Source organism: Panthera tigris, chromosome C2 (genome assembly GCF_018350195.1).
Source record: "Panthera tigris isolate Pti1 chromosome C2, P.tigris_Pti1_mat1.1, whole genome shotgun sequence".
In the NCBI taxonomy this organism is placed as follows: domain Eukaryota; kingdom Metazoa; phylum Chordata; class Mammalia; order Carnivora; family Felidae; genus Panthera; species Panthera tigris.
The window spans coordinates 2,688,740-2,715,431 of record NC_056668.1 but is presented as its reverse complement, the minus strand read 5'-3'; the positions used below and the strand labels follow the sequence as shown (position 1 = coordinate 2,715,431).

General features: G+C 46.4%; 1 protein-coding gene across 4 annotated transcripts in view; it reads right to left on the bottom strand.

Annotated features, from left to right (window-relative positions):
* LOC102967336 (heat shock transcription factor 2 binding protein) overlaps positions 1–26,692 on the bottom strand; it is a 92,944-nt gene that overhangs the window by 65,357 nt on the left and 895 nt on the right. For 3 of the 4 annotated variants that reach the window (XM_042998859.1, XM_042998861.1, XM_042998862.1), the window contains exons 2-5: positions 26,171–26,435; positions 25,244–25,394; positions 12,694–12,797; positions 654–803 (exon numbers count right to left, since the gene is read on the bottom strand). In XM_042998859.1, coding sequence (XP_042854793.1) covers positions 654–803; positions 12,694–12,797; positions 25,244–25,394; positions 26,171–26,206 — 441 coding nt within the window. In that variant the 5' untranslated portion in view covers positions 26,207–26,435. The remainder of the gene's footprint in view (positions 1–653; positions 804–12,693; positions 12,798–25,243; positions 25,395–26,170; positions 26,436–26,692) is intronic. The other variant, XM_042998860.1, reaches the window with a different exon arrangement.

Genomic DNA, 26,692 nt, shown 5'->3' with positions numbered 1-26,692 from the left:
AAGTCTCTCGGGGGATGTGTGTGTGTGTGTGTGTGTGTGTGTGTGTGTACTATTAACATAGGTATGTTAAAAAAACATACCACTTTCAACAAATTAATTCTTATGTTACCCACGGCGTAACGTATATAAAAGCACTTTAAACTTTGTTAAAGGCAAGGCACCTGGGTGGCTCGGTCGGTTAAATGTCCGACTTCGACTCAGGTCGTGATCTCACAGTTCATGAGTTCAAGCCTCGTGTCAGGCCCCGTGCTGACGGCTCGGAGCCTGGAGCCTGCTTTGGATTCTGTGTGTGTCTCTCTCTGCCCCTCCACTGCTCACACACTCTCTCTCTCTCAAAAATAAACAAACATTGAGACAAAAATAAAAAAATAAAAACCTTGTCAAACGCGTATAGATGCCAAGTAACAATACTGGAGTGGCACTGTCTCCGCGAGCACTATACAGACTGTGGGAGATGAGGGACCTTATCCCACTGACCTGACACACCGCCTAGAGCAGCTTATGCTGGACTCTGCACAGCGGGTGTGCCGACGCCTGATGCGTGAACAAAAGACGTGGATGTCACCCATAGGTGCCTCAGCAGGCACACTGTACCCTCGGTATCCCATAAACCCAGATCCACGATACGTAGGGAGCCGAGGGGCCATGCTTACTCCTCCCAGGATGGCCTTGACGACGTCCTCGCTGCTGGAGACACCCCACAAAAGCGTGCAGGCTGCCGCCCCCATCTCTGTACAATACTCTGCCTGTTGTAGGAGTTGCTGCTTTGCTTCATGCAGCTGCTGTCGGAGAGCGAGTTTCTCCTAAAATCAAAGCAAAATCAGCAAAATAAATACCACTCACCCTTGAGATATCTCTATTGTGTTTCTCATTCAAAGGTTGAGAACAATGCATACGGAGTTTTAGGAAACAGTTGGCAAATGAAAACTGGTCCTTAGCTACAACCCATATTTTTTTTAACTTTAGAGGAAAAATTGAAAAATAACACTCTGGAAAAAGAACATACTGCTGTATTAGAGTTTATAAATACCGCCAAGGGGCGCCTGGGTGGCTCAGTCGGTTAAGTGTCCGACTTCCGCTCAGGTCATGATCTCACGGTTCGTGGGTTTGAGCCCCGCGTCAGGCTCTGTGCTGACAGCTCAGAGCCTGGAGCCTGCTTTGGATTCCGTGTCTCCCTCTCTCTCTGCCCATCTCCCACTCCCACTCTCTCTCTCAAAAAAATAAATAAATGAACATTTAAATTAAAAAAAAAAAAACATAAATACTGCCAAGACTCAACTTCAAGTAAAATGAAACCTAAGGAGCCTCAGGCCCCCAGTGGCCACACCCAGAATCAATGGCGCCTGGGACACCTCAATGAAGTAACCACGAACACAGCAGTCCGCAGAGCAACATTTGTAGTAGAAGAGCCAGTCACCTCCAGATGGCTCACCCCACTGGGAACACACCACCTGGCACAGCCAAGCCCAGCTGGGACAGATGTGACAGAGGCAGGGAGAAGTGCAAAGGAGGGCCTCCCAGGCAAGCCGTGCATAGCAAGATGAGCACCAGTGGGACACCGAGACGGAGGCCACCGGCGGCTTCCGAAGAACAGAGCTGGCAAGTTTCGGCCGGGCCGCTTAGCAATGAACTATCGTCCTGATAGTCCCTCTGACCACGCAAACAGTCCTAAAGGTTCACTTCAGGTAGCTCTTGGGCAGGAAAGGGCTTCCTGACCCTCCCAACCACCACCGCTGGTTGCACTATTGGTGTTACCTGCAGTTCCCCCAAAAGGTGAGAGCATTTCCTTACTTGGTAAGAGATCAACTTAAGAAATACAGAAACCTGGTTGAATACATCTATACCAAAGCATGATTAGAACAACAACCCTCAAAGTTAAAGTATTTTAGATGTTTTAGGGGTTTCTTTTGGAGAGGTGAATGCAGGACAAATCAAGGGGAAAGAAAAGGAAGAAATGGGCCACAAATCAAACTTTGTTGACTTCATAATTTGGCCTAGGGTGGCCATTCACATCTACTAGGGATGATGTATTTAGTATGCAGAGTTTCATATACATCAGCACATATATTCGCACTCATTTTAGGAGAAGGATGGTCACTGAACCTGTGACACATGCTAACGTTGCCTTAGGTGATTACAAATGCTCGCTGTACCCTAACAGGAGTCTGGACTCCTAGACTCATTCTTCAGGTGTCTATAGCTGAACCCACTCAAGTAGTGGGAATGCGTGCAAACCTACGTCAGGCATATGCTTTAGCAACTCTTGCCTCTCTCACAGTTGAAGCAGTCTGCGTCCCAATTAGTCTGGTTATGACAGTTCTTCAATAAGATCGCTCAGTAGCTGCTGAGAACGACCGGACAGGATGGTCTTCACTACGGTCACATTTGGTGGCTGCATGCAGACATGCCCCAACACAGGGCCACACATACAGTACTGTATCAAAAGAAACTCAATGAAAGCAATTCCATTCACAGTAACATCATAAATAAAAAAAAAAAAAATACTTAGGAATAAACTTAAGAAAAGCAATTCAAGAGGTGCCTGGGTAGCTCAGTCAGTTAAGCATCTGCCTTCAGTCCAGGTCAGATCTCATGGTTCACCCACATCGGGCTCTCTGCTGTCTGTGCAGAGCTTGCTTCAGATCCTCTGTCCCTTTCTCTCTGTGTCCCTCCCCTACTTGTGCACTCTCTCACTTGTGCATGCTCTCTCTCTCTCTCTCTCTCTCTCTCAAAAATAAATAAAAACTTAAATAAAAAAAAAAGATGTTCAGCCAGCTCAAGCTACTCTACCCCACCTCAAGGCCAATTTCAAAATGACAAATTCAAAAAAGAAAATGAGAAGAGTGGGAAACAGAAAAAAGAAAAAAAATGCAGTTCAAGACCTGTACAAAACTGTAAAAACTGTAAAGCATTACTGAGAAAAAATATAGAAGATCTAAATCAATGCAAAGATATACCATGTTCATGAGCTGGAAAAGTCAATACTGGTAAAATGGTAATCTACCCAAACTGACCTACAGAGTCAATGCAATTCCTATCAAAATTTCAGCAGGTTTGTTTGTACAAAATCATAATCTGATTCTGCAATGCGTATGGAAATGCAAAAAAAAAAAAACTTATAAAAAGAAAAACAATGTTAAGGAGGAAATAACACTGCCTGATTTCAAAAACAAAACACAAAAACTTACTAGAAAGCTACAGAAATCAAACCAGTGTGGTACTGGCATAAGTACAGACATACAGATCAATGAAACATTAACATTTATGGCAACTGATTTTAACTGAAGTGTCAAGGCAATTCAATGGAAAAAGTAGTCTCTTTGACAAATGATCACAAAAACAACTAGAGAGATGGTCATATGCAAAGAAATAAAAATAACAGTAACTCAAAATGAATCACAGACCTAAATGTAAAATTTCTAGAAGAAAACCTCTGTGGCCTTGGGTTAGGCAAATATTTCTTAGATATGACAACAAAGTCATAATCCATTAAAAAATAGCAAATTTAACTTCATCAAAATTTAAAACTTTTACTCTTCAAAAGACACCATTAAGAAAGTAAAAACGCAAGCCATAGACTAAAAGAAATTATTTCTAAATTGTACAGGAAAAAAAAAGACTTATGAGTAGAAAATATAAAGAACTCTTGCAACACAAAATAAACAATCCGATTAAAAATAGTCAAAAGATTGTATACCTGAAACTCATGTAACATTGTAGGTCAAATATGTTTCAATGACAAATAAAACAATTTAAATAGAAGATGTGAATAGGTATTTAACCAAAAAAATATATAAATGAATAATAAACACATGAAAAGACGCTCAACATGAGGATAATGCAAATTAAAACCACAATGAGTCACCATTACACGCTCACCAACATGACTGTAATTCAAAGGACCAACAACACCAAGTGTTGACAAGAATACAGAAAAAGTAGGACCTTCACACATCGCTGGGTGGAATGCAGAATGGCACACTCACTTTGATAAACAGTTCGGCAGCTCCTCACCAAGTTGACCATATACTTACCACACGACCCGCAACTTTGCTCCTAGGTACCTGCCCAAAAAAGACTAAAGTATACGTCCACACAAACACTTGTACGTGAATGTTCACAGCGGTATTACTCACAAGAGTCACAAACTGGAAACAACTAAATGTCTACCGACTGGTGAACAGATAAAATATGGTACAATAAAAAGGACAATTGACACGTGCTAACATAAACGAACTTCCAAAGCATTACACCAGACATACAAGACTACATATTGTATGATTTCATTCCTATAAAATATTCAGAAAAGCCAAATCTATAGAGACAGAAAGCAGATCAGTGGTTGCCTAGGGCTGGAGCAAGGACTAACTACAAACAGATATGTGATGGAAATGTTGTAAAAATTGAACAAAATCCAGCACGCACACGTGATAAAAATTCTCAGCAAACTAGGAATAGAAGGGAATTTCAACTTGATAAAAAGCATCTACCAAACACCACAGCTAAAATCATACTTAACGTTTATGACGGGGAAGGCTACAAATGAATGGGGGCAGGCGGTACATGGGAATATCTCCCTATTTTCCAGTTTTGCTGTGAACACTGGAATATTGCTCAGCCATAAGAAAAGAGTGAAATCTTGCCATTTGCAGTGACATAGATGAAGCTAGAGAGTATATAGGACGTTAGGCAAAAGAAGTCAGAGAAAGACAAATACCATATGATCTCACTTATATGTGGAATTTAAGAAACGAATGAGCAAAGGAAAAGAAAAAGAGGCGAACCAAGAAACAGACTCTTAACTACAGAGAACAAACTGATGGTCACCAGAGGGGAGGTGGGGGGGGGGGGTGACACAGCTGATGGGGATCAAGGAGGGCACTTGTGATGAGCACCAGGCGATGTATGGAGGTGTCGAATCACTATATTGTACACCTAGAACTAATACTACACTGCATGTTAACTGGAATTGAAATAAAAACTTCAAAAAAAAGCTCTATTTTTTAAAAATCATAGTTAATGGTGAAAGACTGCTTTCCCCCCAAGATCAGGAACGAGGCAAGATTGTCCACTCTTGTCTCTCTTATTCAACATAGTGTCAGAAGTTCCCTACAGTGTAATAACACAAGAGAAACAAAAAGTACATAGAGCAGAAGGAAGAAACAGAACTGTCCCTGTTTGTAGATGACATGATTGTCTGAAAAAGAGAAAGAAAGAAAGAAAGAAAGAAAGAAAGAAAGAAAGAAAGAAAGAGGAAAAGAGAAAAGAAAAGAAAAGAAAAGAAAAAAAAAAGAAAGACAGACAAACTTGGGGCACCTGGATGGCTCAGCTGGTTAAGCATCCAACTTCAGTTCAGGTCAGGATCTCACGGCTCATGAGTTCGAGCCCCATATCAGGCTTCTCTGTCATCAGCACAGAGCCTGCTTCAGATCTCTGCCCCCCTACACACACATGCACACGTATGCACCCTCTCTCTCTCTCTCAAAAATAAATAAACATTAAAAAAAAAACTCAAGGAATTTTTTTTTAACTCTTAGTTGGGGCCCCTGGGTGGCTCAGTCGGCTAAGCGCCCAACTCTTGATTTCGGCTCAGATCATGATCTCATGACTCATGGGACTGAGCCCCATGCACTGACGATGCAGAGCCTGCTTAGGATTCTCTCTCCTTCTCTCTCTGTCCCTCCCCTGCTTGTGTGTGAATTCTCTCTCTCTCTCTCTCTCTCTCTCTCTCAAAAGAAATAAACTTTTTTTAAATTAAAAAACAGGAGCACCTAGGGGGCTCAGCTGGTTGAGCATCCTGCTTCAGCTCAGGTCATGGTCCCATGGTTTGTGAGTTCGAGTCCCATGCTGGGCTGGCTGCTGTCAGCACAGAGCTGTCAACGCAGAGCCCGCTTCAGATCCTCTGTCCACCCCCTCTCTGCCCTCCCCCACTCACGCTCTCTCGCTCTCAAAAATAAACATTAAAAATAATAATAAATTAAAAGTAAAAGTAAAAAGTAAATAAAACTTCTAGACTCATAAGTGACTTCAGCCAGGTCACAAGTTACAAGATCAGCACACACAAAGCAATGACATTTCTATACATTAACAACAACAAAATGAAACCTAAAATTTAAAACACAACATCACTGGGGCACCTGGGTGGCTCAGTCAGTTAAGCGTCTGACTTCAGCTTAGGTCATAATCTCATGGTTTGTGAGCTCAAGCCCCACATCAGGCTCTGAGCCTGCTTCGAGCCCTCTGTCTCCCCCTCTCTCTGCCCCTCCCCCGTGTGTTCTCTCCCGAAATTTCCCTCTCTCTCAAAAACAAACATTTAAAAAAATAAATAAAAATTAAAAAAATACAACATCATTTAAAACTGTTCCACAGAAAATGAAAAGCACCCTGGCCGCTGGTCCCATACCTCCCGGGGCCAGTTTGCAGAGTGCTCTGAGTCAGAGCCACAGGCCCGGGCCTTGCCAAGACTCCCCGCTGTCTGCCCGGCTCAGCCCTGCAACACCGGGAGACCTGAGCAAGTGGCCTGGGACTCTGAGCCTGCAGGAAGCAGACAGGCAGCTGCAGAATCCCACTGAAGGTCAAATATGCTGGGGCAGAGGTCAATGAGGTGGACAAAGGGGGACGCCCACCCAGGTAAGGAACTGGCCCACCAGGATCGTACAGGAGGCCCCGATCCAGGCAAATGCCGCCCCTTGGTCATGACAGACCCAGACGCTCCCAGCAGGAAGGACCCCAAATACAGGGAATGGCACCATTTTCTGGTGGTCAACATGAAGGGCAATGACTGACATCGGCAGTGGCAGAGTCCTCCACGATTACGTGGGATCTGGGCCTCCCGAGGCCTTCACCTTTACGTCTGGCTGGTTTATGAGCAGGATGGGCCACTGAAGTATGCCGAGCCCTTTCTCGGCAACCAATCTGGAGACCTCTGTGGGAAACTCGAAGTGGCATCTGCCTGCAAAAAGTGCAAGCTCAGGCCCCTGACGGCCAGCATGCGTTACCAGGCTGAATGGGATGGCTGTGCGCCCAGCTCTATGAGCAGCTGTCTGGGAAGCAGAGGGAAGCCAGGAGATGGAAGTGTCCTGGGGGTCCCCAGCAGTACTCTCAAGTTCAGTGACGCACGTAGATGTCCCCCCTTCCCCACTCCCATTCTCACAGACGAGACCTGAGCCATCACATAGTGGTTCAGTTTGACTTTTCCTTCTGCCTACCATTTATAATTCTACAGTGTCACACCCCGATTTATGTTTTGACCAAATCTGAACTCCATTCTGGGGGACATTTTGGTACTAGGATGGGATCATCAAATTGTTAACATAATAGCAACCCAGAACTTAACAAAAATTTCAGGTAAAAAGACCAGGTCTACAGTAATAGAGCAGAGCATCAAAGAATCTTTAAGGAAGGTTTAAAAAAAAAAACAAAAAAACAAAAAACTGATTCACTGCCTCTGCCTTTGTGAGCCAGCCCAAGTCGGGAATTGTGCATAATGGCATCTTCTAGGTCACATTTTCATGACAGCGTCTCTCACCAAGACAGCCAGAAGCTGGCATGTCCACTAACCCCCAGTGTGTTACATCTCAGACTGGTTACTAGGGGTCAGTGTCTCTGGTTCCTTTAAAGAGCAGTACTGGAAAAGGCAAGAGGGAGCGTCACTTTGCAGTTAAGAGACAGCCATCTAGATGAGCTGCATGCCGGGTGAGAGGTTGTCAGAAATCCCCTGTCTTCGCCCGTTAAATTGATCACTCTTTTCTGGTGTAAGAAAAGCCAATCTGGAGTTTTAGAACGTTCTACTAATTCAGCTATTCGCTTACAGTTAGATAAAAATTAAAACATTGGAATCAAGAAAGGAAAAAAGAGAAACGCTTAGGTAAAAATCTAACAAAACGTGTAGGATCTGTGTGCTGAAAGTTACAAACCACTGATGGAAGAAATTAAAGACAACCTAAGTAAATGGAAACACATGCTTTGTTTGCAGACTGCGAGATGCAACAGAGACAACAGTTCTCCCCAAGCTGATCTACAGAAATGACACAATTCTCATCTGAATCCCAGCAAAAATTTTTACAGAGACAGATGATCTTATGATAAAATGTATTTGGAAAAGCACAGGACCTGTCTAGACAATTTTGGAAAAGAAAAATTCGACGGGAAGAATCACTTTATCCAATGCTGAGGCTCACTATGTAGCCACAGTAATCAGACGGTGAGCTCTGATGGAAGAACAGATCGATGGGCCAGAGCAGAGAAGCCAGAACAGACCAGGCAAATACGCTAAGCGATCGCTGGCAGAGCTACAAGAGGAAAGATCACCTCTCCCACGAAGCATGGGAGCAGCTGGACCAAAAAAAAAAAGAACCTCAGCCAAAGTTCATACCTTATGCAAAACTTAACCCAAAATGTATTGTGAACGTAACTGTGAAATATAAAAATATAAAACCGCTAGGGGAAAAAAGTCCTTAGGACCAAGGGCTACAAGCAAAGTCCTTACAACACTAAGCGCATTGATCATGGAAGGGAAAGCTAACAAACTGGACGCCACCCAGACTGAACCCTTTAGCTCCATAAAAGCCCCCATGGAGATGATGAAACAACCTGCTCCACACTGGGAGAATCTATCTGCAGACCACGCATCCAGTAACAGACTTTTGTCTAGGATATATCAAGAACTCTTTAAACTCAACAGTAAAATATATATATACATACACATATATAAATATTAAAAAGATTTATATATAAAAACGGACGTGAACAGGTACCTCACAGAAGAGGATATACAACGGCAAATAAGCGTGTTAGAAGATCTCAGCATTATCAGCCACTAGAGAAATGCAAATCAGAGCCACAACTCACCTACCAGAATGGCTACCATAAAACCAGTGATAATACTAAATGCCAATTCAGGTGTGGAAGAAATGAATCACTCACACATGGCTGGTGGGAATGTAAACTGGAACCACCACTCCGCACAACTTGGCAATTTCTCACAACAGTAAACATGCATTAGCACAGAACCCAGTGACCGCACTCTTGAGCCATCTATCCCAGGGAAATGAACACATACAATCACACAAAAACCTATACACGGATGTTTATGGCACCTCTACTCCTAATAGCGAAAAACCGGAAACAACCCAACAACTCCTTCCAGGAGAGAACAGTTAAGCGAAGTGTGATCTGGCCATACCACGGAATACTACACAGCAATAAAAAGGAACAGACTATTGATCCAAGCAACGATTTGGATGAATCTGAGCGGAAAAAGTCATTTTCATGACATTCCATTTTCATGACATTCTTGAAATAAGATGATAGAGATTAAATTTTGTTTTAATCTTCATTTATTTCTGAAAGCGAGAGGGACAGAACATAAGCAGGGGAGGTGTAGAGACAGAGAGGGAGACACAGAATCTGAAACAGGCCTCAGGCTCTGAGCTGTTGGCACACAGCCTGACGTGGGGCTCGAACTCACAAACCATGAGATCATGACCCGAGCCGAAGACCGACTGAGCCACCCAGGCGCCCTAAAATGATAGAGATTCATGTGTGACAACTATGTGCAGGTGGTTGCCTGGAGCCAAGTACGGGGCACAGGGTGGGTGTGGCTGTAGCAGGGAAGCACGGAGAGATCTTTGTTTGGTATCTTCGACGTGCTGGTGACGGATACGCGAATGTACACATGTGTTGAAACGGCACAGAACTGAGCGTGTGTGCACACGTACACACACACTTGAGGAGATACAAACGAACCCAGGTAAAGCCAGTGAACCCAGACAGCCTGTGTGGGTTGTACCAGTGTCAGTTTCCCGCCTTTGACCTTGTGCCGGAGTGACGCAAGACGCCACACGGGGGCAAACTGGGTGGAGGGTACAGGGACTCCCCTGGACTTGTTGTGCCTTCCTGCAAATCTGTGATTCTTTCTGAAACCTTTTAACCAAAACCAAACTGCACTGTAGCGAAAGCTGTAGGACTGCGTGCAGTTACTAAAAATGTTCCAGCTTCACTTTTACAGCAGATTAAGTCCATGTTATGCAAAACACGTCTCAATAAAGTTGCTTTTAAAAAAGGAACAATAATCAAACCCTGATATAGTTACCTGTTTAAAGTGAATACTCCTACCTAACAGAGTACCGAGCATAAAGCTTTCAGGATTCCTTCAAAATCCTCTGTAGTTCATTTCTGATTTTAACTGAAACATACTATCAGTTTTTCTTTACAAAGTTTCCTGAAATAATACAATGTTTGCAACAGCTTCCATTTGCTATCACAAAAGTAGCAACTCTTCGCTAACAAATCAAAAACACAGATAACAAAAAATGGGCAGTCACATGCAAGTCTGTTAACTGTGAAAGGAGCGCACACAAGAAAACACACAGAGAAAACGAAACCACAGGCGAGCGACCGAAATGCCCCTCAGCACAGGTGAACTCGCACCTCACGTAGGCCAAGTTCACACACGTGGGACAGCCAGGTCACACACTAAAAACCGGCAGACCCTCTGTGGGGAGCCTCGTCTGACCTCACAGGGACAGCACAGTCCTACGAAAAGCAAGTCAGATGTCCTCCGACAGCTCCGCCCACACCAGGAAAGCTGGGCTCTTTCTTCTCCAGAGTTCAAAGGTTGCCACTGCCAGGAGGACTCTCCCGGCCAGCCCCTGAGTGCACATCAAGGCCCAGCTGGACTCCCATTGACCGGATTCAACTACTGCTGAGGAAACAGCTCAACTGAGGCCGGGAACCAAGCTTCCCCTGTCCGGCAGCCATTCTCCGGGGCGCGGGGGGCGGGGGGGGGGGGGAGGGTCGGGTCAGGAGCTGTCGCTCCCCCATCACGCTTTTTTATGACTTTGAGTCCACGCTGTGTTTTTCTCATCTTTGCTTACATGTGGATCCAGTAACCGCTGTCTTTTCCTAATGACGTCTACCCATACTGTGGTTCTTACTAGCAGTGCTCTAATGTGGGATCCAGTCCCTGAATTCTTTCCTGGTTCCTCAACTCTAAAATACGCTTCCAGCGTCCAGCCCCATGATCTGTAGACACCTGGGCAGAGACCAGAGAAGAGGCTATGGAGGCAGCTCTCAGTTCTCTACAGCAAAAAGAGATGCGGCCTTGTTATGGCCAACACGAAGGGACTCCCATCTGTATCAAGTTGGCAGGAGAGTTAAACAGGAAACTTAGCTGGAAATAGGAAATAGTTTAATCTAAAATATTCCCATGTTGTAACTAAGGTCAAAGTGTCAGGGCAATAACACGCTGGTGATCTGACACTACTTTACCAAGGTCATTTCATCCATTCTATACTGACTGGTGCTTTACCAGAATGGCTTATTTTTATGCACTGCATCTAAAATGCCCACAAAACATGCACTTTTTCCCTATGCTTAACAATTAAAAAAAAACAAACAGGAAGATTCTGCACAGTTAAGTTTCAATTTAACGAGGATGTTTAGTAATTTAAGTAAGTACTGAACCAACAGGTGCATTGCTGATTTTTACCAAATTCCTTCTTGTATGTTGGTCAACTTCTTTCAGACCATGAAACTTTCAGGCCCAAATTAGCCACACTGGCATCTTCGTTGATCATGATCCAAACCATGACAAAACTAAAACTTCAACTTCAATTATGTGACACTCAACTCAGTTTTGAGACTAAAACTCTTTCCCTTTTTCTACCTGCTCAATATTCAAGTCCCTACAGACCCACCAGTTTTGGAACGCCTCCACGGCAGCCTCAAGCATTTGGAATCCCTTCGCCAGAGGAGGCAGTGGTGGGCCTGTGACCGGCTACCGCACATTCCTTCGCACTAACAGCGCCTGCTGGTCCCGCTGAGCCAGGGGCAGCACCCGCCGGCAGGGGCAGCACCCGCCGGGGCCCCAGGGAACCAAATACCTAGCTGCTGTTACTAATACTGTTACAGTGTTATTACTGGGAAAACAAAAAACAAAAAAAACATGCACACTCCGAATTTTATCATTTTATCCAAAGTGACAGGATAGTTGTAGCTTTACAGAAAAAAGGGGGAAATATTTGTTCCATAAAGTAAAAACGTGTAATTTTTGAGAAATCCTATTAGTCTTCTTAAATATGAAAATACATTGGTTATTTCTAAAAGATCACTAAATGGGGGTGCCGGGGTGGCTCAGTCGGTTGGGCATCCGACTTCAGCTCAGGTCATGATCTCACGGTTTGTGGGTTCAAGCCCCACGTCGGGCTGTGTGCTGACAGCTCAGGGCCTGGGGCCTCTTCGGATTCTGTGTCCCCCCCCCCGCCCCTCCCCCACTTGCGCACACACTCTCTCTCTCAAAAATAAACACTGAAAAATTTATTTTAAAAAATAAAATAAAATATCGGTGAATGATCCCTTAATCATTAATATTTGTAGGTAATACATTTATCTCTGATTACGAATTATGATGTACACTTTTTAAGATTCTTACTATACTCTGACTTTTAAAGCTTTGCAACGGTCTTTTAAACATGAAAATCAACAGAAAGTGACGATCACAAGTCACCCAGCAAATGTTCTCCACGTTAAATGGTCATAAAAGCCAACATTTGACTATGTTCCAACCCATTCGGAATATATGCGTTTCAAGGCACAATCTCTCGAGGCTGAATAGACAAGCTGTTGGCAACACCACTTTGTGGACGCAGCCGTGACACGAGTGTGTTAAGCGGTGGCCCGTGAGCATCGTACCTTCTTCTCTCTCATGCCCTCAGCCTGCACGGTCTCCAGGCGGGCTTTAAAGTGCTCGCAGTCCATTCTCAGTCGCTCTAAGTCTTGCTCTCTCCTTTCCAGGTCTAGAAAAAAGAGGCACGACAATACTCAATATCTCAAATCGCTACTGTTTGGTAAGAATCCATTTTGCCTAATCTTCTTTCAGGAAAAGCAGCACTGCTTGCTCACAACCAGTCCTTGACCCATATTCTAAGAGTCCTGCTCGTTTCGGTTTTCATCAGTTTGCAGCCCATAGCAGAAAGCACTATTTTTGTTGTTGTTTCTGGTCGTGTGTTTTTAAGACCTCGTTTTACTGCCAGACGTGTACTCGAGGCTTTAAGAAAGTGGGTTATTTAAAGGACTGAAGGCAGGGCTGAGAAGCCCGACTGTCTCGTGGCACAGACTTGTATCTGCTCCATAAAAAGCAGAAGGCAGCTCAGCGAGTAGACGGTGCCAGCCGGGGCTGATTCACAAAGCGCGTCTCACCAACTGGCAGACTGACTCAGGAGGAACAGCGGCAGTCAATGGAGGGTGGGAATAACGTGGTCACACAAAAAAGGCCACGGCGACAGCGTGGCACCACGGCATTCTTCCTCTCAACCACGTTCGCTTAGATGGCGATTCAAACAGCCAACACAATTCCCCAAAGACGTTCATGTTAATAAGTCTGAAATCAAAAGCATTATCAACTTTAAATAAAAGATATTATGACATTCATAAAGCAAAGAAGTCTAGAGCTTAAAATGTTAAGTGCCTCGACTTCAGGGACTGAGAAATCATCCATTTTTATGCTAATGTAAACCAAGATTTGAGGTGGAACACAGTCCACCTGTGTCCTGCTGTGTCCCTCGTCAGAGTTTCCTATTCGGAGGACTGAGTGGGGCCTGAAAACCTACACTTCCAGCAAGTTCCCAGGTGAGGCTGATACTGCTGATCTGGGAAGAGACTCTGAGAAAGACTGCTTCGGGACCACGGCCCGGCCTCTGGTCACTAACGAAATGAAATCGACACCCATCAGCACCAGCAAATGAGGGAGCCCGGCCACAGGAGCACGGGGTGCGGAGAAATGGAGGGTGGCGGGGGCAGCAGCCCGAAAACTGGTGCCTTCCCCTACCTGAGAGGGGAGGTGGCTTACAGCACTCCCCCCAGTGAAGTGCAGACCAGAGGGGGCTGTGGCTTCATAGCCCAGGGGTCTGACAAAGAGGGGACCACCAAGAACAGCAGGGGCATCCCAAAAGCTCTGGAGAAATGAATGGAGTCTGCATTTTCCAGGGGCCCATTACCCTAGAAGGGAGATTAGCACCTGAAGCTAATAGTCAGTTACAGATTATGAAACTGGCCAGAACTTCTCACTGAAAATGTGTTTCTGAGAAACTATGTGAATATGGGACTATTTCTTCTCCCTTAAATCAGTTCTCTTTCTCCCCTTCTATAACATATCATGCCACAGCAGGATTTTCCCAATTCTACACTCTGCCCTACCAATTGTGGCCACCGAAGAAATCAATGATCAGTCAAATGCTTTATTGTTTTTTTTTAACGTTTGTTTATTTTTGAGAGAGAGAGAGAGACAGAGCGGGGGGGTGGGGAGAGAGTGCAGACAGAGAGACACAGAATCTGAAGCAAGCTCTGGACTCAGAGCTGTCAGCACAGAACCCAATGCGGGGCTTGAACTCACGAACCCTTAGATCATGACCTGAGTCGAAGCCAAACGCTTAACCGACTGAGCCACCCAGGCACCCCTCAAGTACTATGCTTTAAAAAAACTACACAGTTGCCCTTTGTAACAAAGTTAAATTAAAACATATATTATTTACAATTATGAATGAACCATAAATTGCATATGGAAGAAAGAAAGAAAGAAAGAAAGAAAGAAAGAAAGAAAGAAAGAAAGAAAATCAAAAAAGGAACTAAATTAGTGGTGCAAATTTTTTCTTTGCAGTTCACTTTTACATTCTCTTGTATCATTAAGCGGTGTATCATTCAAACATGGCAAAGAAGATAGAAAATTACATCCTTACAAGCTTTACCATGTGTAAAATATGGAGGAATTAATTCTGACCACCCAGAAGATTTTCATTACAGTAACTTCATAATCTCTCGCTCTACATACCTGTATACAACTTTATCATAGGCTACCATAACACAGGACACGGTCAAAACGTCCCACTCTCCTACAGGTGCCCCACAGAATTCAAACTCAGCATCAGGGAAGCCACACCCGCCCACCATGAGCCCACCCCAGCCCCCGAAGGCAGAGGGTGCCTTTCTGCTGTCCGAGGCCGCCGCCTTGTGGCCGGATGGGAGCACTGCCACCACTGTCCAACAGAACCCCCACCTTGCGTTGTCAGTTTGGCCCCCAGCAGTGCCTGCGGTGTTTGCCAGAACAAACACCACAAGGGCAGGGATTTTCATGTTTTGTTTTCTGATACATCCCAAATCCCTAGAACAGCACACGGAATTTTATAAATATGTCACATAAATAAATTCCTCTTCTCTACACATTCCTTCTGCTAATCCTTGAATAGAGAAAAATGCACAGCTACTTTGATTGTCTCGTTCTCATAATGAGAATATACCTTTTTTATGATTTTTTTAAATCCAGGGACAGAAAGAATATGGACAGTAAATGATCCACTATGTGTAATCAAGACATTATCCTACGCAGCCTCAATATCAGAATAGGATCACCCAGCCTAAGATTCTTTCAACTGCTCACCTTTAGTGTCCAGAATGAAGGAGAAACCTCCTCCATTTAACTGTTAACTAATTAAAAGAGCGGCCAAGACAGACCACCAATATATAAACACAATCTACGTCACAGGCTACTTCAACGTCGAACTGGTTTGAAACTTACAATCCTTTTTTGATAGTTCCAATAACATGAGAACGCCTGTATCTCTTAACGTTTAAGTTATTGGTGGGAAGGGTACAGTGAACTATTACAGGCAGGAGACAGAGCTATAACTGAAAAGCAGCATTTCTAAAACACTGAGCAAAGAAATGTAACCCACACAAGAGATCGATTTCCCTACCCTTTTTTGATCACCAGGTATGCTTATAATAAGCAAAGCAAACTATCAGTTGTTCCATGTACGTTAATACGAAAGTATTGTTTTTGATCAAAAGAGCCAAAAGTCTCAAATCCAAAATGCAAGCTTTTAAACAGCCCTTAACTTCTCCCTCTGCATCACTCTCCAATAGGTTCAGAAAAGGATTTACAGTTAGCCGCTATGGACTCCATTTACTTTGAACTGAGATTTGGAGGGTGTATAACAAAGCACCACAAACTGGGCGGCTTAGAACAGAAACGTCTCCTCTCCTAGTTCCGGAGGCCATGGGTCCAAGACCACAGTGTCAGCAGGCCCAGGCTCCCTCCGAAACCCGCGGGTGAGGATCCTCCCTGGCCTTCTCCAGCTTTCAGCAGCCCTGCTGTTCCAAAATTCCCATCCGCCTCCGCTGTCATTGGCCTTCTCCTGGTCTCTTCACATCAGCTTCCTCGTGTACATCTTCTTTCTCGGTGTCCAAATTTCCCTTTTGTAAGGACACCTGTCATACTGGATCAGGGCCCACCCTAAAGACCTTGTCTTATCTTAACATAATCAGCCTGTCAACAATGTAAGTTCAAAAAGTGATAAAATGAGAGTAGTTCAGAATTCATTTTTTAAAAATCCTTCGTTTAAAGACATTACGTGAATCTGAAATCCTGCTACCCACTCTAAGCCAGAAAAACAACACTTTGATTAGCCGTCAAATTTTTAAAACAAATCAAAGGGGGTGGGGGGAAAGGGGTGGAACCGGAACATGGAAATCGCATTTTTTTCTCCTGCACTGCCAAAAACCTGCTCCCCAAACCACTCTTCTTTCTCCACCTTAAAGGCCACTGGAGTTGTCTCTTGTAGGAAGAAGAAAATGTGTGACCAACGGGAATTCGTTCTACTGTGGCACTGCCAATGGACGTGGCAGCACCTCGGATCACTAACTTCAACATCTGTGTGTTGGAGCCCCTTAGTCCACGGGTAAATGCCAAAGAAAGGGGGCCGGATTTCATCCTCTGTATGTCCGTACATTACCTAGCAACGCTTGGCAAACACCAGGCAGACAGGGCACCTCTACCTGAGTGACTCATCCACCACATTCGCTGGAAGACTTGAAAATAAACACCATCACAAAAAATAAGATCAATCTTGCCAAATTCAAATGAATTCTGTTAAAGCATTTCTCAAACTGTTGAGTTGGGAAACGTTTCATTTATTGGCATACAGAGATAATGTTAACGACTGCGTGTCGGGAGCGATTCGTTCAAATAACGTACGTCTCTGCCTTCTCCATCGCGGCTACGTCCCCACTTCCTCTGTCCAAAAGCCCATTAGGTCTCTTTTCCTCTCTCCCAGTCCCCTGTGCTCTGGACCATCTCCACGTGCCCTTGAGATCCACTCTCCTCCGTGCTCTGTGCTCCAAGAGGCAAAAGTGAACACCCACAGCACCCAGGCTCCTGTTAGACCAGGACAGGGGCAGGGGGAAGAGGAGACAGGCTGGGGCACTTACTCCCCACTGCATCATTGCTGCCCGTCTTCCAGTGGCAGCAACTCCCCTTCCGGGTGAGGCAGGCCCCTGCCCTCCCGCGCATCTGGAAGCTCTTGGGGAGGCCCTGGAACCCCACTCCCCTAGCTCCCTAGCGTGGGTTCCCCAAACCTGGACCACACCCGTCCCTCCACAGCACGCTCCATGTTACCCCTTTTGTTCCTGCCAACACATGGGGAAAAGACACTCTGACATTATCTCATTTGGGTCACAATAAGCTTTCGGTCGTATCAAATAATCTTTTTTTCTTTTTTAAGATTTTATTTTTGAGTCATCTCTCCACCCAACCCCAAGATGCGGCGAACCAGGCTCCACCTGCTGAGCCCGCTGGGCACCCCGATAATGCCCTGTTGGCACTCACTCTTCCTTCCATCCCACTCTTCGCGATTCTCTCTCTGGGTCACATTTCTGTGGCCCAGAAATTATCATTCTTCTCTGAGCTGTAAACAGAGGTCTTCCTCTTCTCATTAATACTAAACTCGGGAAATTAATCTCCGAACACCCGTCAACACTTGAGAGACCATGTGGTACTAGTGGTTTTCCACACCCGCTTCTAACAACCCAAGAGCGCCTAAGGGACGCTTACGGCTCTGTGAACAGTAGTTTTTCCACTTTACCAGGTTTTTTAAACTTTTTATTTGGAAACAATTTCAAACTTACGAAACATCACACAAATAAAAATCATACAAAGAATACCCACATTCCTTTTCCCCAGACTCATCTACTGGCAACATTTCACATCTGCTCACCCCTCGTACCACAGACAGACACACACGCAATACGCACTATAAGCCAGCTGAGGTAAGTTACATCTATCACAGCCCTTTACTTCTAAATACTTCAGTGGGTATTTCCCAGGAATAGGGATGTCCTAGACACCTACTCTATACAGTTGTCAACTTCAGAAAAATTAATACCTCTATCTAATCTGCCACCGACATTCAAATTCTCTCAAATGACCCCAAACCGTCCTTTATAGCATTTTCTTCCTTCAAGGCACAACAACCAGTCAAGTGTCAGGAATTGCCTTCGACTGTCATTGTATCTTTGGCCTCCTTTAATCTGGAACATCTCCATAGTCTGTCTTTCCTGTAGGACATTACCAAATGTTTTTAACAATTTAAAAATCACAACCACATATATGGAAGGACTTACATTTCCAGCTATAATGGTGAGGGAACAGATCAATCTACCCACCAAGAATAATTACAAAAGCAGAACTTAAAAAAATGGACTCCTCTGAAAGTGTGTGAGAGCTCCTGAGTCACACAGGCCTTTAGGCTACAGGACCCAGAGACGAGGAAAGTGCCCTGAGGTACAGGATCCCAGCTTCCCACTTCATTCTTCCCAAAGACCCTGGCATAATCCAAAGCAGCACAGGGAAAGAGGCAGCAAAGCTGGGCAGAGCAGCCAGTGGTGGCACAGAGCTGGGAAATGAAAATAAATTCCAGAGCTATCAGACAGCCAACACTTAGGGTGGGCCATGATCCCAGAGGAGATAGGAGCACAGAAAAATGAGCTGATGTCGGAGCCGTCTCTCTCCTGCAGGCACTCAGCAGAGCATAAGCAGAACACAGAGGCTGTAGAGGAAAGCAGACAGTGAGTGGGGGGAGACGGGGGCACCACTTGCTGGAGAAAAATACCATCACCGAAAGTCTCTACAAGTTTCACTTGAAAAACTCCCCTAATCGATAAAAAATTACAAAGACTACCAAGAGGGAAATTAGACAATACAAGCAGATCAACAGGTGATCCAGATATTAGAATTATCAGATTCAAGGGCACCGGGGAGGGCTCAGTTGGTTAGGCGTCCAACTTCAGCTCGGGTCAAGATCTCACAGTTTGTAGGTTCGAGCCCCACATCAGGCTCTGTGCTGACAGCTCGGAGCCTGGAGCCTGCTTCGGATTCTGTGTCTCCCTCTCTCTGCCCCTCCCTAACTCACACTCTGTCTCTTTTTCTCTCTAAAAAATAAATTTTAAAAAGTAAAAGGTAAAAAATAGAATTATCAGATTCAGACTTTAAAATAACTGTAATTAATGTTACAGGAAAAAAAAGGCAAAAACAGAATTTCATCAGGGAGCTACAATAAAACACAACCAAGTGGATATCAATATAAAAACTAATAAATACTAATCCTAAGTTACATAAAAAAAATAACAGAATAAAGAATTCAGAATCAAATTCACACATACACAGCCATTTACAACAAAGCCGTCTCTGTACTAAAGGAATGAAAGACTGTCTTTTTAATAAATGGGGCTGGGTCAGTTGGCCACATATGTCTAGTGACTATTTTTTTTTTATTTTTTTAAATGTTTTTATTTATTTTTGAGACAGAGAGAAACAGAGCATGAGCACGGGAGGGGCAGAGAGAGAGGGAGACACAGAATCCGAAGCAGGCTCCAGGCTCTGAGCTGTCAGCACAGAGCCTGACGCGGGGCTCGAACTCACGGACTGCAAGATCATGACCTGAGCTGAAGTCAGACGATTAACCAATTGAGCCACCCAGGCGTCCCCCCCCCCTCTTTTTTTTTTCAATTTTTGTCTAGTGACTATTTTTTAAATAGACAGGGACAGCATGAATTATACAAGAACTTCATCATCACAGAAAGTTCTATTGGACAATGCCAACAGAGGCAAGATGTTGCTGCACAGGTGCAGCAGCAGGTGCTGTATTTTAAAGTACACAAAATAACTTGTTTCTATTGCTAAAGAAAATTAGTCAAATATCTCTCCAGTATATCATGGCCACACTAGTTTGTATTCATTACTGATATTCAAGGAACAAAACAAGGCTGGTTCACAATATTAACACGGTAATAGATAAATAAACATATTTCAGTAAATTTTAAAAGGTTAAAACTAATGTTGCAGATTTTAAAACGTTAGAAATAAGACTGCAATTTATGTTTGGTGTCAACACGAAAAATTATACGATCACAACTCAAGACTCTGAGGATCTGACTGCCACTAAGACATCAAGTTGTTTTTAAATTGTATCACCTAACATCTCAAAGGCAACTTACGTGTTTGAAAAGTGGTCTATAGGACAATGGAGATTGAAACAGGCTGAATGTGGTGCTGGGAAAACTGGACAACAACATGCAGAGAAATGAACCTGGACCACTTACGCCATACACAAAAATAAACTCAAAATGGATGAAAGACCTAAATGTGAGACAGGAAACCATCAAAATCCTAGAGAAGAACACAGGCAACCATCTCTCTGACCTCAGCCACAGCAACTTCTTACTCGACATGTCTCCTGAGGTAAGGGAAACAAAAGCAAAAATGAACTATTGGGACCTCTTCAAGATAAGAAGTTTCTGCACAGTAAAGGAAATAATCAACAAAACTAAAAGGCAACTGACAGAATGGGAGAAGATATTCACAAATGTCATATCGGATAAAACGTTAGTATCCAAAAATCTGTAAGAACTTACCAAAGTCCACACCCAAAAAACAAATAATCCAGTGAAGAAATGGGCAAAAGACATGAATAGACACTTCTCCAAAGAAGACATCCAGATGGCCGACAGACACATGAAAAAACGCACATCGCTCAACCTCAGGGAAATCAAATCAAAACCACAATGAGATACCACCTTACACCTGTCAGAATGGCTAAAATGAACTCAGGAAACTATAGATCCTGGCAAGGATGTGGAGAAACAGAAACCCTCTTGCACTGCTGGTGGGTATGTAAGCTGGTGCAGCCACTCTGGAAAACAGTATGAAGGTTCCTCAAAAAATTAAAAATACAACTACCCAATTGCACTACTAGGCATTTATCCAAGAGATACAGGTGTGCTGTTTCAAAGGGACACATGCACCCCCATGTTTACAACACCACCGTCAACAATAACTTAAGTATGGAAAGAGCCCAAATGTCCATCGATGGATGAATGGATAAAGATGTGGTATATAGATATAGATACAGATACACACACGTATCTATATACGTATCTATATCTATAGAAGTATCTACAGATACACACACACACACACACACACACACAATGGAGTATTACTCAGCAATCAAAAAGAATGAAATCTGGCCATTTGCAACTACGTGGATGGAACTAGAGGGTATTATGCTAAGTGAAACTAGTCAGAGAAAGACAAAAACCATATGACTTCATTCATATGAGGACTTTAAGAGACAAAACAGATGAACATAAGGGAAGGGAAACGAAAATAACATAAAAACAGGGAGGGACACAAACCTTAAGAGACTCTTAAATACAGAGAACTGAGGTTGCTGGAGGGGTGGGGTGGGGGGATGGGCATCAAGGAGGGCACTTGTTGGGCTGAGCACAGTGTTAAGCGTAAGTGATGAATCACTCAATTCTACTCTTGGAACCATTGTTACGCTATATGTTAAGTAACTTGGAGAAAAGAAAAGAGGCTGAGTGACTTTTTCACTGTTTCTCTAAATGAACCAGTGCCAATCAAGAAAGACAAGGAATTATCAGACCTTGTGACGTAATTATGAAACAAAAGTACCTAACCCTGATTTCAAGCTTCAAGATCGGTATAACTGAAAAACACCCTGAGGTTGCACAGCAAAAGGTTTAAAATCTTGACCATTCTTGATTTACGTCAAAGTCCACTTTGGTCCTTTCTCCCAGCACCGAGGGGCCTATGGCACCTTAGCTTCATGAGACAGCAAGCAAGTTGGACAGAAGAGAACGCAGACACCGGGCGAGAAGTAACCTCAGGACCAAATATTCAGGCACAGAGAATAAAATGGGAGGCAAAAACAGGGGCCCTGCCCTCCCACCCACTCTCACCGTAAGATGAGAATAAAACTTTATCGGAAGGAAAAGAACGGTGTGCTACGACATCTAACGGGACTAACAGGAAGACAGATCTTATCGAGACAGTCACATAAGAAAGTGAATCTGAACCTGAGTCTAAGTCCAATAACAAAATCTTTTAAGCCATGGTACCATTTTGCTTAGGTTTTCGGGCGGTATTGCTTTCTTGGGGAAGGGGGTGTTTTTCTGGTCTTTATCCTAAAAGCAACGAGAAGCCATTGAAGAATTAAGCAGGGGAATGACACAAGCTAACAACGGTTAAAAACTGCACGGGCTGCAGTGCACACGACAGACTGGAAAGTGACGACAAGCGGACGCTGCCAGGAGGCAGAGCTTCAGGCAAAACACGAAACAAGACAACAGTGTCCTGGGCTCGGATCGGTGGTGGCCGTGGCAGTGGCAGTGGCAGTGAAGGCAGGCTAGTGAATTCAGGATGCATCCGTGAGTGGCAACGTACAGGACTTAATGGGAAGAGAGATTGGGGGTGCGGGGGAGGAGAGGCGGACAGTGAGGAGGATCCCAGGTCTCTAGGCGGATGGAGGTGCTGGGGAGGCTGAGCCAGCCCAGCGTGGGGTGGGGTAGGAGGATGGATACCACGAGTCAGAGGTCAGAAAGCAGCAATGTGTCCTGCAGTTTGTTAGGCTGGGCTAACAAACATATAGAGCCAGCTGCCAAGTGAACAGGAAAGAACACACTGCAATGTCTTAACAGCCCCTCTCTCGGTGACCACTCATTCATAGAAAGCTTGTTTTGTAAAATCCCAGACTGTCAGAAATTCTGCTGTTTGGAATTATACCACTAAAAAGAAAACATCCTCCTGTTCCCTGCAGAATCAAAGCCACTGGGACACAGAGCAGCAGCCTTGATTTCCTGCTGGCTGCAGAGCTTCAAATAAGGCACTTCAGACACGATGTTCCACATCTATCTACATTTTGTGGTTTTCAAAGACAAGGCCCGGGTCCACTGTAGTAGGATATGGTGACAGCCCCACACACGGCCCGATTTTACTTGGAGCCCATCAAAACATGTTTAAGGTGCACTTCACCTGAACTCCGTCCCTCCCCAAATCCCTCGGCAATGCCGGCCTTTTGTTGTCAAGAGGCCCACCGTTCCTCTGCTGTGTGGTCTCCCTCGTCGGGCTGCGGGTCCCTCCTGATGGCTGCAGGCTGGCTACTTGTAAGACAAATAGTGAGAATTTGAAACTATCGTTAAAAAAAAGCAAGAAGAAACACCGAGGAGTCGGATACAGGACCGCAAACCTGGGGGTCTGGGCCGAGCCGAGGACCAGAGATCAACCCGGGAGCCACTGGCATGGAGACAGACATGAAGCTGTGTGTGCAGGCGACCACCCACGGAAAAGCCACAGAGTGAGGGGAGAAGGGGCCTAGGCCTGAACCTCAGGCAGCTCCACTAGCCGAAAGGCTGCCGCAGAGGAGGACACATCGGCAAAGCAGGCCAAGACAGAATGGCCAGAGAACGGGAAGAGATGGCCGCGGGGCCTGAGAAGACCAGGGGATGGGCGGGAAGAGCTCCCAAAGCCTGTGATCGAGTCACCGCAGATGCTTCTGTGGCCCTCACTCCTGCACGCACCGCAATCTGACGTGGTGTCTCTAAAGACTGACTCGTGCTTAAAAAAAAAAAAAAGAAAAAAAAAAGGAATGCTCTTCCTCATCTCTGCCTTTAAAAAGAAAAAAAAAAAAAAAAGACTGACTCGTGCTGACCAATCCGTGAGACCCTGAGCGCAGGTTGACTACCCCGCGGAGAGACATAACCACCCAGCACGCTGACATACCCTGCTACGGGTCGGCACGTCGCCTCCCCAAAGACAAACGCGTGCGGCGACGGACTGCTCTCCGAGGGTCGTCGGAGGAGCACGGGACCAGAAGCAGGGACTCAGAGGCCAGTGACCTGGAGCGACAGCGTAACCAGTGACACGAGCACATGCGGCAGGGTCCCAGCGGGAAACAGAGGTCCAGATGTTGAGATGCACGGAAAGGACTACTTACAGAGAGGAGAGCGGCATAGGGGACACAACGGGGTTGCTGAGGCAGCCAGAAACCAGCGACAGCGCACCCGACGAGGGAATGGGAGAGACTCGGCGGGAGCTGAGACCGTCTCCGGGGCCCTGAGGTGGAAGCCACGGCTGTGGAGGCCGCAGGAGGAAACACCCCAACCCCTGTCTCCGCCCCTGACGCCTTCCACTGGCGAGCCCCGGGCAGCCAGCAAGAAGCCAGAGGCGGGCAGTCCGCAGGAGCCCACTGCTGGGGGCGCACACCACAGGGCAGAGGAGAGCGGGTCTGAGGATTCCAAAGAGAAAACAAACAGGGCAGGGAACTCCGGCAGGCATGCGCGTTTCCCCGGCCAGCGGACGCGGCTGCGCCCTCCGCCGGGGACACGCGCGCAAACCCGGCGTGCCGTCCCCACACCTTCTCGTCGGCACTAGCGCTGGGGACCTGCGGCCTTCCTAGAGACCACCGGGGATGGTGAGCGGTCCGACGCAGTGTGGCGCGTCAGCCTGGAGCGCCGCGGGCGGACTCAGCTATAATTCGGCCTCAGCTACGCAAGCGCAGAGTCAGCCCCAGAGGCTGCCTTGAGGACGTCAACGGGCGCCCAGACTGCTACCCGACGGGCAACCCAGCTCACATCTCCAACTCTGAACGGACAAGTCCTGGCAGTCCCGGACTTCAATCAGGGCCAGACACGGACCTGTCCGTCCACCCAGAGACAAGTACGCACGCGCCGGTCTCTCCACACACGCTTAACTCCACGCAAGCCGTCCACGGGGCAAGATCTTCAACTGCCGCGCTTGATTTTCAGAGCAGCGCTTTTCAATGACAAAAGCGTCACCCGCGTTTGCCAGGGACGGGAGGTGGAGGGGAAGAGACGCTGGTGCGATAGTCCGGAAGAGCTGGCAGCCCTTCTTCCAACATGAGCTTAGGCGTCTGAGCCCCTCATGTGAGGGCACCTCTGTTCCTTAGGTCTTATCTGACTCTCCCAAAAGGAATTACAAGGACCGTAGCAGCACCTCGAGGCGTATTCACAGTTGCCCCACGGTTGTTAACGGGAGACTGGTCTGCTGGAACAGACAGCGTCGCCGCCGATGGCTGCTAAGGGTAAGACTCACTTTTCTCTACAATCTTTAACTTCTGGAAGCTTTCCAGCACTTCCCCATTTAGAATTCTGGGCAAGAAGTCCCGGATTTGCATTACTTCAGTCGTCAGGCGTTCCAGGTCCTTCTTTCTGACTTTCACAAATTCTTCTTTAGATCCCACCTGCTAAAACAACAAGCAGATCTTAAGATTATTAACATTTCTCTGTGGAGGACAACGACCCGACCCGCAGCCCTAGGCAGCCTCCTTTCCTTAGCGCCTCTACGTTCCTGAAGGTTTCCGTAGCAGGGCTCTGCTCTACCCAGCCCGCCCTCTGCTCCGTAGGGTACATCTTGACAGCTGGAGCCACAGGCAGCAAGGGGAAGCCAGTTTTTGTCTTCTCCCTGCACCGAGGCCTGAAGCCATCCTCCTGAAAGCCAAGGACAGGCCCGGCACCCGGCTCCTCGGGAGCAACGGGAAGGTCACTGCACTCCTGCTGGGGGCACCTGGCCCGCGGGGGGGGGGGGGGGGTCATCTCACTTGGCATCCCCAACCCCTCAAGGTTGTCCGGGTCACGAGCAGAGGCACAGGCAGGTTAAGTGACCTCCTTAGCGTAACGCCGTTAACGGAACAGAACCGGACCGTGAACCCGGGTCTCTCCCGCATCACCTGCTGTGGAGGCGACAGCGTGGCGACCTGTTGTCTACGTCCTCCCTGCACCTTGCACTGAGCCTTGGAAGGCGCGTTAGGGCCTTGCGAGGAGGGCCGGGCTCGGACCGCATGTCCCGCCGCCGCGCCCACGGCCCCCGCGCGGGGGTCCCCGCCACGCCTCCAGCCCCCCGCCCGGGCCACGCTGCCCCGCGGACGAGGCCCAGGGCTGTCCAAGGAGCCCTGGGCAAGCCCAGGAGGGCAGCCACACGGCGCGAGAAAGAGAATGGCGGCCGCCCGGACCCCTCACTGACCCGTGAGGCCTCCTCAGCGCCGCCTGCTTCGCCCATGGCCGCCGCAGCCAAAGCTCCGTGCGCCTGCGCGGCGGCGCGCCCTCTGACCCCCCCTCACGCCAGAAAGAGCGGGAACGTATCCACGCCGGGGGTGGTCAGGACGGCGAGCCACGAGGCTCAAACCTCGCAGAGTTCGCGCTGCATTTTCGGTCTTACGGACGAGGGTTGGGCATGGTGAGATCCCGCGTCGGCTCTCCTGGCTTAGCCGGGGCTTTAAACTCGTTAACTGCAAAATAGAAGTACAGTGAAACCCAAGTGTAAGTGTCAAGTTAAATAAGTCAAATCGGGATTGGGCCTTTCCTGTTTGGCAAGGGACGCTAGACCAACGGGCTGTGTGTTCAAAGGAACAGCCGCCAAGCAGCCGGCGGCCATGCTCCCACGCAGGGCTCTAAGCTCCAATAGCAAGGCTCGAAACTCTCCGACAACAGACTCCTCGCGAAGTCAGCCCTGGATAGGGAAGGTCAGTCTAGCCAGCTGGCTAAA